The sequence below is a fragment of the Zeus faber genome (genome assembly GCF_960531495.2).
Source record: "Zeus faber genome assembly, chromosome: 4".
NCBI lineage: Eukaryota > Metazoa > Chordata > Actinopteri > Zeiformes > Zeidae > Zeus > Zeus faber.
Genome location: NC_137191.1, coordinates 8,366,810 through 8,384,044, shown reverse-complemented (window position 1 = coordinate 8,384,044; position 17,235 = coordinate 8,366,810). Strand labels below are relative to the sequence as shown.

Sequence of the window (17,235 nt, the reverse complement as noted above, 5' to 3'; positions counted from 1 at the left end):
CGCTACAGTAATTACGAGCGGAGGGACTCGCCATCCCTTTGCAAACGGTCAAATTCTTCAGAAGGGAAGGGCATCAGGCTCAAGGTTCCGTGACTTCCTGCATCGAGCGCGCACGGGGGTGGACCTGGTGAATACGTCGTTTACACCTGCCCTGGACTAAAAACATGCAGTGTTCATGCAGTGTTCCACGTGTCAATCTCTCAGGACCAATTTGTCAGGTGGTGCTTTTGAGTCAAATGCTCAGTATCTCCAACCTTTTAACGTTCCTCTTTTGTCTTGGATGTAGCAGGCTTACCTTTGAAAAAAAAAAAAAGAATAACTCATGCAATGATATGTCATGTATGGTCAACAGGTACGAAGGAAAAAAATACTATATTCTTCATTAAAATTAATCAACATGAAATGAGCAACGAAAGTCCACCTCGTTACCTCCCCCCCGCCCGTTCTGCTTGAAAAAAAAAAAGAATAAAATGTAATCGTGTCTGGAGACTTGAGTGGGCGGTGCGACGGCGGCTATTTTAGCCGCACGTGCCGTATGTTCAGGGACTCTGTGCTGTCGGCTGAGGGCGTGGAAGTGTGACCGCTGACCAGGCTTTGGTCTGAGCCCCGGGCCCCGACGCCCATCCTGACCCCTGTCCTCAGCAGCTCTGAGGAGAAGCGGGTCTCCGCTGCCCCTTGAGACAGGAAGTCAAACCCCCTGGTCTCCATGTCCCTGTCAGCGATAAAGAGGTCCTCTTCCCCCCATCCGTCCCCTGTGCCGCCTCCCCCACAGCCTTTGCCCTCTCCGCCCCCAGGGACCCGGCTGTCGGTGGGAAACCCGGGGGAGTCACTGCCGGTGCTGGGGCCAGAGGACGAGAGGCTGAGGCTGTGACGATCATCCAAGGGAACGCCCGGGACCCCCTGCATCAGATCCTGCACCGACAAGGACTTGCCCAGGCCCCGGTCCACTTGGCTGGGGCCCGAGCAGCAGCCCAGGGGCACCAGGGGCTCCATCTCCAGGCTCATGTGCCTCCTCCAGGAGCTCTCCTCCTTGGGGTTCAGCATGCCGCCGCTGCTGTTGACACTCAGGCCCAGGTCCAGGCCCAAGTCGTCCACCATGCTGCAGTCCTCGCTCCGGCCCTGAAGACCTCCACATAAGTCTCTCGGTGACCTGGAGGTGCCGTTGCCGGGGCCCAGAGTTCGGCTCGGCGGCGGAGGCGGCGGAAGCCTCGTCAAGACCGAGAACCCTCCATCTCCCATTCCCCCTCCGTCGCTAGGGATGCTGTTGGGGGTGAGGAGAGGCGGGGAGCTGCCCAGCGCCTCATCGGTGCCGCCCCCGTCGGGCGTCTCGGGCTGCGTCTGGGCGCGGTGGTGGTGGTGGCGGTGATGGTGGTGGTGATGGTGGTGGTGATGCGGCAGCGGCGACGGGCTGAAAGAAGAGGAGCCCAGGCCGGAGGGCGGCGTGGAGGCCGAGGCGTTGAGGTTGAGCTCGTTGGGCGGAGCCAGGATGAGGTGGAGCCCCCCCCGCGAGAGGTGGGTGTTGGAGGAGCGCGGGGCGCAGCCCCCCGGGGCGGACCCCCCCCCACCGCCGCCACCGCTGAGCTGCGTGGAGCACGACAGGTCCTTGCTGAAGACAGACGACTGGTAGTCGGACGTCTGCTCCAGCTCAAACAGCGGCAGAGAGGAGAGCGTGAGCGCCGACGAGGAGCCTTTACGCAAAACCTGCCGATAGATGTCGAGCAGCGAGTCGAGCTTGGACTCAATGGACTGGACCTGGGATGGGGAAGAGACGGGAGGAAGAAAGGAGGGAACACAATAGCGAGAGGCACATACGCAGGGGAGAATGGAGGAAAGCTGATGTTTATTACTGACTTTAGCAATGGTGAAAGAAGTGCTCAGACCTTTCCCTTCATTAAAAGTACAAATACCCTGAGACAAAATGACTCTAGTCAAAGTGCCCTGATATAACAGAGCATACCAGACGGCATAAAGTGTTATTGTACCTTTTTAATGCAGACGACTGCTCATGCAGATCCTGATTAAATAGTCAAGGTGGAGTCATCTTCATTTATATATAAATATAAATACTCCTCTGATTTTTTTTTTTAAACTTAAATAATGTAACTTTTTTAGAAAGTAAAAAGTATAGAAACCTACTGAAATGTAGAGAACGAGTCAAAAGTCTCCAAAAGTGAACATATTGAACTGAAAAAAATGACTTTAGTACGTGCACTTTGTTGCTCTCCGCCACTGGGTGTTTTGTAAATAGGACGCAGGGACAGAATGGGAGTTCTCACTGACCTGCCGCTCCACCTTGCAGACACGGCCCAGCATGCTCATGTCCTCCAGGAGGTCGCCCTCGGAGAGAAGCTTCTCTCTGATCTTCTTATCCAACGGGATCTGGCCCTTCCCGAGGATCTGGTCCACTCTGCACACACACACACACACACACACACACACACACACACACACACACACACACACACACACACACACACACACACACACACACACACACACACACACACACACACACACACACACAAACAAAACACATGTATCCATGTACATCCAAACAGAAACAGAAACACACACACACACACACACAATTAAATGTTAGTGTCAAAAGAAAGGAGAGACTTGCACAACAGAGGAAGTGCACCAGGCAGCCCAGAGAAAAGAAGAAAGCAAAAAATATTATGCACAAAATGAATGATGCACTTTCCTTCTCCACCTTTCACCACAGACTGAAAAAATAATACTTTTTAGGTTATACCGTATACCATCACTGGATTATTAAGGTTTCGATTTTTTGGGGGACTTAATTTCCAAACCATATTGTCTACACTACGCAGAACAGTAATATAATAATAAAAAGACAAGGCGTCAACCGAGCATGGTTCTGATTAAAAAGCTCCTTAATAGAAGAAAACAACGTAACTTTGAAGGATTATTGTTATAATCATTATAATTTCTCCCATGCTTCCAACAAATCCAGTGAGGTTCAACAGTGAACTTGAGTGGAGACTTTGAACAGGTGTAGGTATCCTTGCATGGGATACCATGCAATGATAATGATATTTGTTAAAACTGCTCAGAGGAGCTTGGGTTTGGATGTTTAGAAAAAGCACATTATTATTTTGTGTAGCTTAAAGTGCTGTGTAGGATTAGTTCACCAGGTTATAATAATGAAGTAATATTTGCCAAAGGTCTGACCAACATGTCCATGAAAAATAAGCATCAAAAATATTGAAGAAAATATTAAAATACACAGACAACAGGGCCCAAAGAGGGAGTAGCATCATTATCACATAGAGGTTAGGCATGCACGATACATGAAGCCACCAGGGTGAGAATTCATAACGTTCTTTCACTGTTGACCTCCCGATGAACTGGTAAAAAAACAGTGTTTTTACTCTGAAAGGTCGTCATTTCTCACCCTGGACAGAAACACCAAAGGCAGGTCGTGTGAGAGAAGAGCGATGCATGCAAAACCCATTTAAACAATCCAGCAATAGCAAGGTGTCTGCAGGTGTCCGAGAGTGAAACTGAATAATTTTTAGACGGATCATCTCTTGTATTCAACAGAGCATTACTGGTTAGTACTACACAGCTGGTGGAGAGCTAGATGATTCAATAAACTGTTATTAAAACAGTTTCCTTCAGGTCAGAAAGCAAGATACATGATGAGAGCAAGCACTGGAACGCTTAACCCCCCCACACACACAGGCAACTTCAGTTAAGTACAAGGATGTTTTGCGGGGGCGTGATCTCCACAGGTAAGTATGAAGGTAATTATAAAGTGAGTTGGGTTCATCTAGAACAATTAAGTGTAGCGGGTATGTATGACTTATTTATTTTTATATAACATCAGAAATGTTGACCCTGATGCAACTTGACTCACTTTTACAGAACTACATTTCGATAAATATATAAATAAACAAATATATGAATAAATAGATAATCACATAATCAGACGATATATTCATGTCGGAATTGAGCACTCATAAATTCCCATTTAAAGACCGTTTAATGACTTCATTTTGAAGGCTTTCATTTAATGTTTGCAAGAATGAATTGAAAAACCCTTCAAGACGTTTTAAGGACCTGCAGACACCCTGAATAAGCTGCTTCATTCAGCATCTCTTTGTTCTGACCCCTGAGTGGAGTTCTTTCTGCCCTGGCTGTAATAGGCGGGCAGCGAGGGGGAGGAAAAGGTCTTGGCTCGGCTGCTCAGGGGCTGCGGGCCCACTATCATGTCCAGCCTGTGGGGAGCAGATGGGGAGCGCGGTGGAGTGGAGGTTGCACGGGTGCACGTGCACGACACAGACACAAACCCACACAGGCATGCATTTAAAAACACGCGAAGGCGTGGGGGAAATGTACGCCCACGCACATATTAGCACGACACATGACGGGAATACACACACGCATTACACACACGTGCAGATATAAGACAGTGCAGGTACACACACACATGCACACACACACATATACACACACACACTCACCCACACACACACACACACACACACACACACACACACACACACACACACACACACACACATACACACACACACAAATATACGCACAGACACACATGAAAACGAATATTGATGCATCATACTTTCAATCAGGTGTTAAATGGTACTATTTATAGAGGGACATCATGCTTAATTACCATTTACGTCTATCGACAATGCACAAAGGCACACAGGAGTCCAAATGTCCAAATCCCTTATAGTACGCTCAATGTCCTGGTTGTTATTGACATCTTTCACGAGCACTGTGACAAACTCCTCACAACAAAGTCGGTAAAACTGTCGAAATATTGAGTGGAGCTGTCAGATTTATCATAACATAATCGTCTGATCACAGTTATTGGGGCGGATGGCAATCAATTTTTAAAGTTATGAGATTTTCACAATCACGTTTCCAGATTCAGAGAGAAAATAAATCGGTTCAACGTTAGAAATGTTGCAACAATCAGAATCTGGATTGGGTGACTTTACATCAGTTGGGGTTAGGCAAATTAACTGAATGACCTGCTGAGTTTTTAGGTTCCAATATCCAATGTCAATAATTGGTTGTTCTTCACAAGGTGGATTATATTGTTATCATAGGGTTACTATAATGGTATAAAATGAAGAAAAAAGGATGGAAGGAAATTGTTCTGTTTGGGCTCCTACCTGGTCTGCAGGCTCTTGATGCGGCACAGCATGTCCAGGTGACCGGCGGAGTACTGCTCGATCACGTCCTTCACGTCGTACGGCCGCAGCGTCTCCTTGAACTTCTTCTTGGCCACATGGAACTTCATGATCCTGCAGGGGAGGGGGGGCGGGGGGTGAAGAGGAGAAGTGAAGGCAGTTGACACGGCGGCCACGGGGGGGCGCTCTGAAACAGTCCATGCTGGTGACCCGCGGAGCCTCCTTCCCTCAACCCCCAGCTGTAGAGCCGGTGATGCAGATTGTGGGAAGAAGTGCAAGATGTAATTTTTGCTTAAAAAAAACCCCCAAAAACGCCGGGGGGGTTGAAATGCACGCATAAAAGCGCAAATTCACGGCATCTGATGAAACATTTGATCAGTTTCTTAAATCAGTCTTCTGTTTGGTTGTTGGAGATGGTCTCACAGCTGACTTAACCTCTTCGTGTGGCCGTGTGCGTCCGCGCGTGTGTGTGTGTGTGACATTAGTTCAGCGTCCAGCGGGACAATGGGATGGAGGGGACGGACGTGCCCAAAGCGAGACTGGCGTCAAAGGCTCCGATTTGGGCCTCGGCTGGCTCTTTTGTGCATGTGCGAGGTTGGATAATCACACGGACAGTTTAAATCTGGGGCTAAGGTGGGGGTGGGGGTTGGGGTGGGGCGCTCTGGGATTTGCAAGTCCTTCAAAGGCAGAAACAGAACGGCGGCTACGTGGGCAGAGCCAAAATGATCTTTCTAATATTGGGCGTGACAGCAACGTGCGTGCCTCAGCGGACTTTAGCGGAGCTTAGGGCGGTTCTCCTGGCCAGGTTTCGGCTTAAAGCTGCGCCGCACCGGTGAAAGCCGCCAGACGCGTCGGGACACAGTAACTCATTCGCGCTCTCTTGTCCAATCTGACCAAAGACAGCCGAAAATAATCGAAAAAAAGAAGAACCCCCCCCCGCCGATTTAATCCCTTGAGCTCTTTCAATCAAGCTGTGAAGTGTTGGAACGCGATCCCAGCGCGGTGAGCAGGCAGGAAAAATAGACGGTTGTTGTTGGAGGCCTCACCTGACCGCCCTGATGACAGACTTGACCGGGGGGAGCAGGTCCTCCACGGAAATCTCACAGTGGCAGCCCCTGTCGTCCAAACCGTCCTCCCCCGCCATGTTGGAGTCCGCCGCTAAAGGGAAAGCGGGCAGACGGGAATTTGTGGCAGGGAGGGTGCTGGGAAGAAACAACAACAACAACAAAAAAAAAAGCCCTCTGTTCCGTCCTGTATGGCCGGTACTGGGACGGTGCTGAGAGGCAGCGTGAGGACCGTGTTAGGACGACACGAGGCTGCAGAGGGAAGCCGCTCATCTCGCTCCTGTGAAATTGGGGAAACAGCGCTTCCGGCAACCTCAAAAGTTGAGTTACTCAAGGGAGGCGTCCTGTGTCGTTATGACCAATGAAAATAAAAACATCTTAATGGCTTTGGGCTCGGTGGTCTGGGTTCTGGAGACAGAGAGATGAAGGAGGTGTAGAAAGGCTTTGAGCCATATCTCTATTTTCCAACCCAATACTGTCTGTTACTATAGATCTATGACCTCAGGTTATCAAATCTAAGGTCCCATTAGATGCGTACAGTACAGTATGTATGAGTTTTTAGCCTGGCTCCTATAGGGAGTGGTTCTCTAGTTGTATTTTATTTCTATTTATATGCCCTGTGTTTTAATTAAATTTGACTAAAATTAAATGTATTTATTTGTATTAATGTACTATTTGTACTTAATTGTACTTATTAATGTACTTAATACTTATTTTCTCAATTAGTGTCTTGTCATCTGTCTATTTTATTTAAAGTGCCTTGAACCGCATTTGCTTCCCTGAAAGGTGCTCGATAAATGAAGTTTGATTTGATTTGAGTATGATATAATAGAAATATCAAGACAAAAAGAACGGTTCAGACAATAAATATTTCACCCATGCGGTGTGGATGTATGTCATGTATTTATGACGAATACTGGGAAGAACCACACGACGTGGGTTCTTCTGCTGCGTGACCAGAGGGAGCAAATTATTCAAATTAAATAACTGATAAGAGTACATATTTACACATTTTACTTTCACTTTTCACCCCGCATCAGGTCCCATATTAAAAACTATTAAGGCATTAAGAGAAGAAAAATAAATAAAATATAAGACAATAAGAAAATAACTTTAAAAGGTTGAATGTTTGATTAAACCCAAATCCTGCTCCTGCTCATATCACTGTGGACAGCCAATTGAAGTTGAAAACACCAACTTCCACTTAATGACGAGATGACAAATTCCATAAAAAAGCAAAATTGAATCAAAAAAAAAAAGAAGCAAAGAAGACCACGGCAATAATTCTGAATGACTTCATTGGCACTTCGTCAGTTTCCTCACCATCGGCGGCCGAGCGGGACTGGCTCTTCAGCCTCAGCGAGGGTCTGAAGCGGGTGCGGTCGTTGAAGCTCCAGCTCTTCTGGACCTTGGCCGGGCTGGTGCCCTCCATGCCGGGCTCGGCCGCCACGGGGGAGCGCCGGTCGTTCACCGACGACGTCTGCCGGCTCTTGATGCTCTGGCCGCGAGGGCTCGCCATCCTCACCCGCTCCTTGAAGCTCAGCTTCTGGCTGGAGGCCATCATCGATGGGAACAATGGGAGGGGAGGGGAGGGGAGGGGCGGACAGGGGGATACGTTCTGTATTAGCGAGGATAGGAAAGCGGTAGTGCAGGTTTTTTTTGTTTTTTTGTTTTTTTTGGGGGTGGGGGTGGGGTGGGGTTTGTTAGACATTTAGGTTAGGGAAGACAAAATGCTGTCGCTAGAAGGAGTTATTCTCCCGCCGTGGCATGGGCTACCATTCAGATATTCCTCTTCTCTAAAGAGCACGGGACTCCGTGGAGGATTTTTTTTTTTTTTCGGTGAGCAGCATGCGGCATAGAAGATGCTTGGTACAAAATGCAGAAAAGCTTATCACAGTCAATTCAGCCGCACGGTGTTCCTTCTTCCTCACTTGGAGTTTCTTGGGCTGCCGGGTCGTTTCAATAAGCATTAAGTCATTTAATAGTCAAGTAATATTTTGGAGGAGTAACCTCTGATGTAGTTACATCACAGAATCATTCATGCATATGTTATATGATATTCTTGTGGAGTGGATTCACAAGACAGTAAAGGTCTAAAACATGATGTGCAGGGAGTCATATTGGGATCATGCAAAGGCGCTGTACAGGCAACAAAGATGGCTGACTGTTCACCTGACCAAGACTAACATGGTGATTACGACGACTATGGACGTGAAATATCAATGAACGCTACGGTTTGGCTCTAAATACAGAGGTGAGTGCAGTTTGTGTTTGTCTACCCAAGACCACCGTGACCCGTTCATCCGACGGCCTCAACCTTTTCAAACCTTCGACAAAAATGTGCGTTCCCATAATTGCCAGCGGGACCAGGAGATAGTTCTCGCCACACCGTTCAAATTTTTTCCAAACGACAAAAAAGATAGAGACGATATTTCGAAGAAATCAACAAAATTGCACCCTTGAAAGATAAAAACTATATATATGAAAAAATGTGATAAAACGTGTAGCTATAGCTTGTTCAGTGAATGGGTAACCATGGCAACCAGGTATCCGCCACACTTTTTGTATGTACTGTACCGGCCTGTGACGCTGGGTTGTCTTTGCATTTTTTTTTTGCCCCGCTCGAAAGACGGGGCGGGGGAGGCGGGGGAGGTTACTAAACAACTGTAAAGAGTCTGAGAGCAGCGGAGGTCAAAGCCGGGAGGCGACAGGCAGCAGTGATGCAGCAGCGCAGGCAGACGGAGTCCAGAAGAAAGGAAGCAGCACGTTAATGACAAAAAAAAGGAAGCCGGGTTTAAAAAGCGGCGGAGGCGGAGGCGGGGGCTTTTTTTCCTCCCGGGTGCCCTCCCCGGCCTCCCCTGGCTCACCCATGCAACTGAGAATTAGTCGGCATTCCCAAAAGAAAAGAAAACACCACGTGACAGCTGAGCGTGGATGCTGTGTACCTATGTTTCCAAGTGGTACACCTCCTCAGTAGCTTCTGTTTACTACTATGAGCCTTACTAAAAAAAAAAAACCAAGATAGATAGATGGAGACACGGTGAGTTACAGGATGCAAAAATAGGGGGGAAAGGGGAGCAAAAAATGAAATGTATTTATTTGATCTGGACTTGAATGGTGTTGTGCGCCGCGGGCGCACGCCGGGGCGAGTCGGGGCGTGGGGTAAAACCCCCCCACCCCGGCGGCTCAGTGTGAGGCCGGGCGGCGAGAAACCTTCGCGAGTCGACGGGACACGCCCCTGTCCCGCGCGCGTGAAGGGAAAATGAGCGTCTTTGCCAGCGAGCGCCGAGCCCTGCAATTTGGTGACTCAGGCGCTTTGCGTCGATATCCCTCATTTGAGCATCGGGGTTTAGCCGGGGGCCGCGCCGGCGACCGAATCGGGGCGGAAGCTTTTAAGCCCTCTGTGGATTTAGGAGTCTTGCCACAACAACAGGTTTTTTTTGGGGTTTTTTTTTCCTTTTAATGATTTTGCTGCTTGTTGTGCTCTCATTGTGTTTTTTTAATCGAGCGCATGTGAGAGAGAGAGAGAAGGAGAGAGAGCGAGAGAGAGAGAGAGAGAGAGAGAGAGAGAGAGAGAGAGAGAGAGAGAAGGAGAGAGAGAGAGAGAGAGAGAGAGAGAGAGAGAGAGAAGGAGAGAGAGAGAGAGAGAGAGAGAGAGTGAGAGAGAGGATGCTGACGCTGGCGACTTTGTTCTGCTGAGATTCTTCAGCAACGAGAGGCAGAATGCGCCGCGTGCCGCCACGTCATCTCCAAACGCACGCGTTGCTGCACGACGACTCTACTCTTTACACGATGATCCCTGATCCAAGGTTTGGGCGTAACATTCCCAACAGGAGAAGGGGAGACCTGCGTTAAATAATCAATAAAATATTGACTGATTTGTATTAAATGCATTTTGTGTATATTTCTTGAAATGCATTTCTTGCACGATTGCACAGTTGTTGTTTTTTTTTGCTGCTGTGATAAAATGTCACCTCATCTGATCTCACTTGGCTTTTTTATCGTCACTATCTAATTGGCTTCTAATGTGCTGTATTTGTGTCAAGCCCTTTGAGTTGCACATTGTGAAAAGTGATTTATGAAAGGTGTGATACAAATAAAGGTCATTATTATTATTATTCTTATTACTGCCCTGAAAATGTTTGGATTTTCTGGGGGAGTCAAGACGCAGAAAACGCTGAACACAAACACTGATGAAGCCATGTTTTTTTCCTTCGCCCCCTTGTTGTCATTAGTTGATTGCGAAATATATTTATGCAATGTTTTTTTCACATTGTGTTTTGTATAACTAACAAACATACAATGATTTGATCTGCATTTAACTACTCTTCAAACATTATAGGTACTTTATATTTCTGATTTACGTGCACACATACAACACACACATGCACACGCGCACAAAACATACACACACACACACACACACACACACACATACACAGAAATGCACACACACACACACACACACACACACACACACACACACACACAAACACACACGCACACACACACACACACACACACACACACACACACACACATACACAGAAATGCACACACACACACACACACACACACACACACACACACACACACAGACACACACGCAAACCCACAAACACAGACACACACGACTCGCCGCATTTGGGACTTGAGAAGAGAAATAGCTCTATAATTCGGAGCACATGACTGTAAAACCTCTGGAGCTAAACATCGTAAGAAGCGCGTCGATGACGTGCGCGTCCAATTTGCTTTCGCTGCGCGTCGCCCTCTAGGGTTCTCCCAAATGAACTCGTCCACTTTATAGACGAGGCTTTCTCTTTTCTTTTCTTTTTTCCGCCTTATTCTTTGCAGTCATTACTAAAAAAAAGCCATCTCGCCCTGAGGTGTTATTTATGCCGTTGCCTTTTTTCTCCCGCAGAAAACACATTGAGTTAGTGTAGTGTAATTGCGTATTACACCACATGCTTGTTGCTGATTCCTCCGTTTCCCTTGAACAATTCCACAACATGACGTCAGCAAAAAAAAAAAACCCCTAACATGGAAATTGGTCAAATCTTATGAGAATCGGGTGATTTAAATAGCACATGCACACAAGCACGCACACACACACACACACACACACACACACACACACACTCACAACCTTTAGAAATGCACTTCAACGTACACGACTAAAAGCGTGTGGAAATTTCTATTAATTATTTTGATGGGGAGATGGAAGACGAAGCACAACCGATCGAGTCACAGTGTTTCCGTCTCCATTAGCGCTAGTCACAGCTCCTTGTGCTTGGAGACGCGGGCGGGTCCCAGTACCGGGGTTTTTGATCACGCTGGATGTGTGTGTGTGTGTGTGTGTGTGTGTGTGTGTTTCTACCATAGTGACAGCACAGCACAGTGTGAGAGTTGAAAAAGGAGCTTAACAAACCTGGTGGCTGACTCCCCCTGTTCCTTTCTTGGGGTTTGACAGGTGCGAGGGAGGGAATAGAGGAGAGAGAGAGAGAGAGAGAGCAGATATTAGGAAATGGTCTTTTTCACAACATTCAAGTCATAGCGGCGACACGGTCTTTGTAGCGTAATTGTAATATTGCAATGGCGTCCGTTTCATTTACCGAATGCAGTGGAGATCAGGGGACGCTCACAGTAATGACGGTACAACATACCGCAAAGCAGCTGAGCTCGACAGATTCCAGACTCAAATTACTCAAAAACGAGTAAAAAAAAACCAAAACATGCACTTCAACGCAATTCTGCATGGCAGACTAAGGAAGGCCCTCACGGCGGGAACCGGGATTAATGAATATGAACAAACAGGATTTGTCCACGCAATCACTTTTAAGTCTCTCCGGTGCACCACACAGTGATCCCATTTATATGAATGTGTGTGTGTGTGTGTGTGCACGTGTTATAGTGTGCGTGTGTGTTTGTTGTGCCTTATGACTAACACAGCTGCTATTTTTGTACTGCAGTCTATATAAAGCTGCGTGCTGTATTTAGCATTTGGCTTTTCTAATATTTCCTGGCTGCAATACAAGGCTGAAGATGTACACCTAGCCTGTGACACTTCCCTGTGCCATGTCTTTAAAGACGCCATGGCTTATTCTTGCCAAATACAATTGAATAAATGAGAAGAGCTACACACTCAATGGAGCTCCTTTGGTTCATTTAAGCCGGGATTACTGTCATAAAACGACGCCGCAGAAAGTCTCAAGTCGGCGGCCGATTGTTGAGCACAATGGATTCATACGTATGATGCTCATTTAAACACTAAATCAATAACAGAGCAGCAGCGAAAATTTAAAGAAAAAACGAGATCAGAAGGTTTTCTTGGTAATGTTGGCGATTTTGACAGATGTGAAAAATCTTCTTAAGAAAAGGGTGAATGATAAAACAAACAGATCAATTAATTAATTTGTAATAAAGTAAAAAATGTAATAGAAATTAAAGACATGAAATTCACTACTTTAAATTAAATACAATATATCAATTTATATATTTATTTATTTATTTAAATTATAAAGTAAAACATTTAATAACGAAAAAAAGTAAAAAATTTTCAATTCAAACAAAAATAATTTTATATATAGAGTATATTTTTGGAAAAAGTATACAAATAGACTGCTTGGCAGAAAAAGCTCAGGCAGCAGATGTACCTACTTGGTGGGGCTGCAGGTATGCAACGCCTTCAAGTGAGGCTTCCACGTAGCAATGGAAACCGAGTTCTCATCAGCGGCGTAACTACGCCAAACACACTGCATGCAGAACACACACACCAGGGGAGGAGGGAGAGATACACACAAAAGGGGGAGAGCAAACAAACGAGAGAGGGAGAGAGAAAAAGAGAGGGGGATAGGGGAAGATAGGAACGGAGGGAGAGGAAGAGCAGGAGGAGGAGGGAGGATCAAAAAATCTGATTAGTGAAAACATAACGACATGAGCATCACGCATCCGCGGGCGGGGTTGGAGGTCGGAGGCCGGAGGTCAGAGGTCAGGCCTGGTACGTGCCTGCAGAAGGGCAGAAAACTCTCATAGTAGCTCCAGGTCGCGTCCAGGTGCGGCCTGGAGACTTCGGTGGAGTAAAGACGTCATGACGCCTGGGACAGCGTAGGGGCAGGGAGGGGGGAATGATGATGATGGGGGAGTAGGCGGTGAGGAGGGAGATGTGTGAAGGAGAAGTGGAGAGGCGAGGAAGAACATAGAGCGTGTTGGGGAAGAGGATGGAGGAGATGGAAAAGAAGGCAGGAGGAAAAATGTTCAAGGAAGGAAGGAAGGTGAGATAATGGACTTTTGAAACTGGCAATTTTCATGGATAATGTAGCACGGAGGAAAAAGTGATGGATATATATATATATATCCATGGGCTTGGGGGAGGAAATCATGGTGAAGAACCTCACAGAGAGCAGAGGCGTCCAGAGTGTGAGAGTGGAATGTCGGTTTACAATGATTTTGGACAATCCATCAGGGCCAACACAAACGAGACAGTGTGATCAAATCATTAAGGGCGATATTCAAACATTTTTTTTTTTTTTTTTTAATAGAAAAATAAAAAAATAAAAAAATAATAGTAATAATAATAATAATAATAATAATAATAATTTGTAAAATAAAATTACAAAACTGACCAGGTTAGCTTACTATTCTCGCCTTAGATGTGGAAACTTTAGATAAACATCATTTTTCATCAAATTTAAATACAGAGGGGCTTGAAATCATACAAAAATTCAGCAGAATGTGAGCGCAGAACCCGGCTGTGATATCTGGGTGTGCTCTTTCTCGCTGCCTTCCCTCCGGGGAACGGTGCATTTTGGTCCTGTCCTTCCAGGGGAGCACAGACGTTGTGTACCTGGATGAGGCAGGCGGCCGGGTTCCTCCTCTTCTCAAAATGCTTCTGTCGGTGCTGCTCCTGCACCTTCAGTGCAAAACCCGAGCCCAGGATACCCTGAGACGGAACAGGGAAAATGATTATTTTATTCTGCTTAACCTTCAACTCCCTCCTTGAAGGTGACACCATAGATCAGGTCCAAGTGTCTCATGTATTTTTGTTTCATCTTATCAGTAATAAAAGTTGATATTTTATCACAATCTTTAAAATTGCTTTAAAATCCAACATTTGGCGTCCTTTCAGCTCACTTTGCTTACTTCACCCCAAATTATGAAACATTCTCTGCTCACTTCTCATTCACTAAATATATTTTGAAAGAATTTTTTGGAAAATGTTTTAAAATATATATTTCATTCAATATTTCATTTTTAACGCTATTTATTTTCTATCCACCCATCCATCGGCAGTCTCTACGGAGCTTAAAGTAGTTTAAAGTCATTACAAATGCAGCTGCCATTCTGAGACATGTCAGGTTTATTGGCAGAATGCTATTAGTGTTATGTGTCAGCTCTCAAAGAGCTCTGACGATTAGGACTTTGAAACGTGAGTTTTGAAACGAAAACATCAACTAATGAACAGAGTTCCAAAGCACTCTGAATATTTGGTGCTGAACCGCAGGGGCATCGGCCACGAAAACTGCAAAATGATGCAATACAACATCAAAGGGGAAACGTCTCAAAAATCACGACAGCATATGTTATGTAATCGGCTTAGTCAAATCCATGCTCCTGACATTTTAGTCGTAAAATTATTTGTTGCTATGGTAACTTGTGGTACCAAGTGCCATGATAGGTAGAGTACATATATATATACATACTGTGAATTGCAAGTAAGTAAAACGTTAGACACTGTAATAATTGAAGAATAACATTTAGAGCTACTCATCCAAGCCCCTATTATTGCATACATATTTATTCATCTTGGACAGAATTATCCAGTTTATATTATATTCAGATTTATAGCCACAGCCAATACTAGCAACATTACTGCCATTTGGAATTAAATTTATCCTGTGCATAGAAACCCATTCTGTATATTCTGTATATTCTGTATATTTTCTTATATTGATTTTTTCTGTCACTAGGTCACTTACCGCCGGCAAGGCGAAGAAAGAGATGCCGAGGAGCGCGAAGCCAGCGGACAGCATGCGTCCCGTCCACGTCTTGGGCGTCTTGTCCCCGTAGCCGATGGTCGTCAGGGTGATCTGCCGAGGCACAAAGAGAAGCCGGCGCCAAAATGTCACCTCCGCCAACTGCCCACACAACCGGGGCCTTTTTCGGGGCCCTGAGACATTGATGTCATTCCATTTCCCCCGGACCTGCCACTCAGCCGTAGCTGATGGCTTTACACGCTGGAGGTGGAAGTGACACGGGGGCCAATTTTCTATTTGGCTTTGACTGGAATACGTGTACTTATACTCACTGTGCCCCACCACAAGGCGTCGGCGTAGGTGGCGAACTCCTTGTTGAATTTGTTCTCCACGAGGTAAACCAGGAAGGAAGAGAAGATGAGAACCAGGAAGCCGATGTACCAGGCGGTCACCAGCTCCTAGGGGGCGACACCGGGATTTAAAAAGGTATGAAAAAAAAAAATCTTTGCATCTAAACTAGGAAATTAGAACAACATATATTAAATAATAAATTCAAAAGTTGGACTGAGCAGGTAAAAGCCCATGAGAGAGACTTTTTTGTGCCACACCAACGTCTACTGTGAGAAAATTAATAGAAAGTGCATCTTGAGTTCTCAGGTCAGTGCCATAAAATGTGAGAACATTGGGGTTTTACATTTTCAGGAGAAAGGAGGTTGAAAGGAAGTCAGCTTTAACTGGATGATCCATTCTGGACAATAGTAGAACAGTGTGTGACTTTATCGATAAATATAAATAGATTGAAAACACACTTTGTTTGTAAGGGGTTGTTGTGTCCTTTTGTTTTATATTTACTCCCACTATGTAAAAATGACAGATGTGGTTTTGAGCCAGTGTGAGAAAAAGAAAACCCCATTTGTTTTAATGCAGAATACCTGCCTGTATTAACATTTTATGGACCATTTGTTGTGTTCATGTTTCATCAGTGAAACCACAATACTGTACCAACATGAGACCTCATTACATCCCATTATAAACGAAACAATATGTTATTTATATTACAGCAGATACAGCACATAAATCATACGCATTTTATTTTCCGGCCTGACACTGCAGATGATGCAGCTAGTGTGGCCTGAAGTGCAAAAACAAAACGCACACACACACACACACACCTACATGCACACACACACACACAATTTGCAAAAGCAGATGTCTTTTGCAAATAAACAAATACATTAAAATGCATGACCTTTGCTTGAATCCTGCGGTCTGTTGCTTTAATTACAGTAGGGCTTGTTTTTTGTGTATGTGTGTGTGCGCGCACCTTGCTGTGTGCGTACACCACGGAGCCCAGCAGCTTCCACGTGCCCCCCCTGCGGTCCATGCGCACCATGCGCAGGATCTGCAGGAAGCGCAGGCTGCGCAGCACCGACGTGGCGAAGATGTTTCCCTGGCTGCCGGCGGAGACCACGGCCACCGAGGCAATCAGCACTATGATGTCTGGAGGGCGCAGGGGGGAAGAAACACCAAAAAAAATCAAGAAGTATTACCCGAAGACCACGACTAAATCCCATCTGTAATTCTTCCATTCAATTGATCATTTTAAAAGAGTAGCCAGTAGGTAGTCGGTCTGTTGGCGCTGGACCTGGCCCCGGGGCCTCGTGGTCCGTGCCTGGTGCCCGCGGCCCCGGGTTCTGTGCCTGCGGCTGAACGTCTTGTGCCTGCACGTGGGGGTGGGTTGTATGTGTGCACTTCAGGGGTGCAAGGTCTCCATGACGCTCTCTGAGACTGGATTATACTCCTCTGGGCCGTGCGTGCATGGGGTACGGTATATTATATCTGACTGATCGTACACCAGAACTAATTGAGAACTAATAAGTCCCGTGCACTCAAACATATACACGCACGCACGCACGCACACACACACACGTGTGCCACGTGAAACAGTTGCTGTTCCAGTTTTCCTGGACTTAATTATGATTTGTCAAGACATGTCATCCGATGTTTGTA

General features: G+C 46.0%; 1 protein-coding gene across 1 annotated transcript in view; it reads right to left on the bottom strand.

The window, feature by feature from the left end:
• Positions 1-513: 513 nt before the first annotated feature.
• LOC307229259 (potassium voltage-gated channel subfamily KQT member 5-like) overlaps positions 514-17,235 on the bottom strand; it is a gene marked incomplete at both ends in the record, with an annotated part of 102,130 nt that continues 85,408 nt past the window's right edge. Inside the window, 12 exons of the mRNA XM_079999212.1 lie at positions 514-1,752; positions 2,281-2,407; positions 4,137-4,244; positions 5,172-5,303; positions 6,236-6,347; positions 7,577-7,803; positions 11,682-11,708; positions 12,911-13,005; positions 14,097-14,192; positions 15,229-15,339; positions 15,558-15,683; positions 16,550-16,725. Coding sequence (XP_079855338.1) covers positions 514-1,752; positions 2,281-2,407; positions 4,137-4,244; positions 5,172-5,303; positions 6,236-6,347; positions 7,577-7,803; positions 11,682-11,708; positions 12,911-13,005; positions 14,097-14,192; positions 15,229-15,339; positions 15,558-15,683; positions 16,550-16,725 — 2,576 coding nt within the window. The remainder of the gene's footprint in view (positions 1,753-2,280; positions 2,408-4,136; positions 4,245-5,171; positions 5,304-6,235; positions 6,348-7,576; positions 7,804-11,681; positions 11,709-12,910; positions 13,006-14,096; positions 14,193-15,228; positions 15,340-15,557; positions 15,684-16,549; positions 16,726-17,235) is intronic.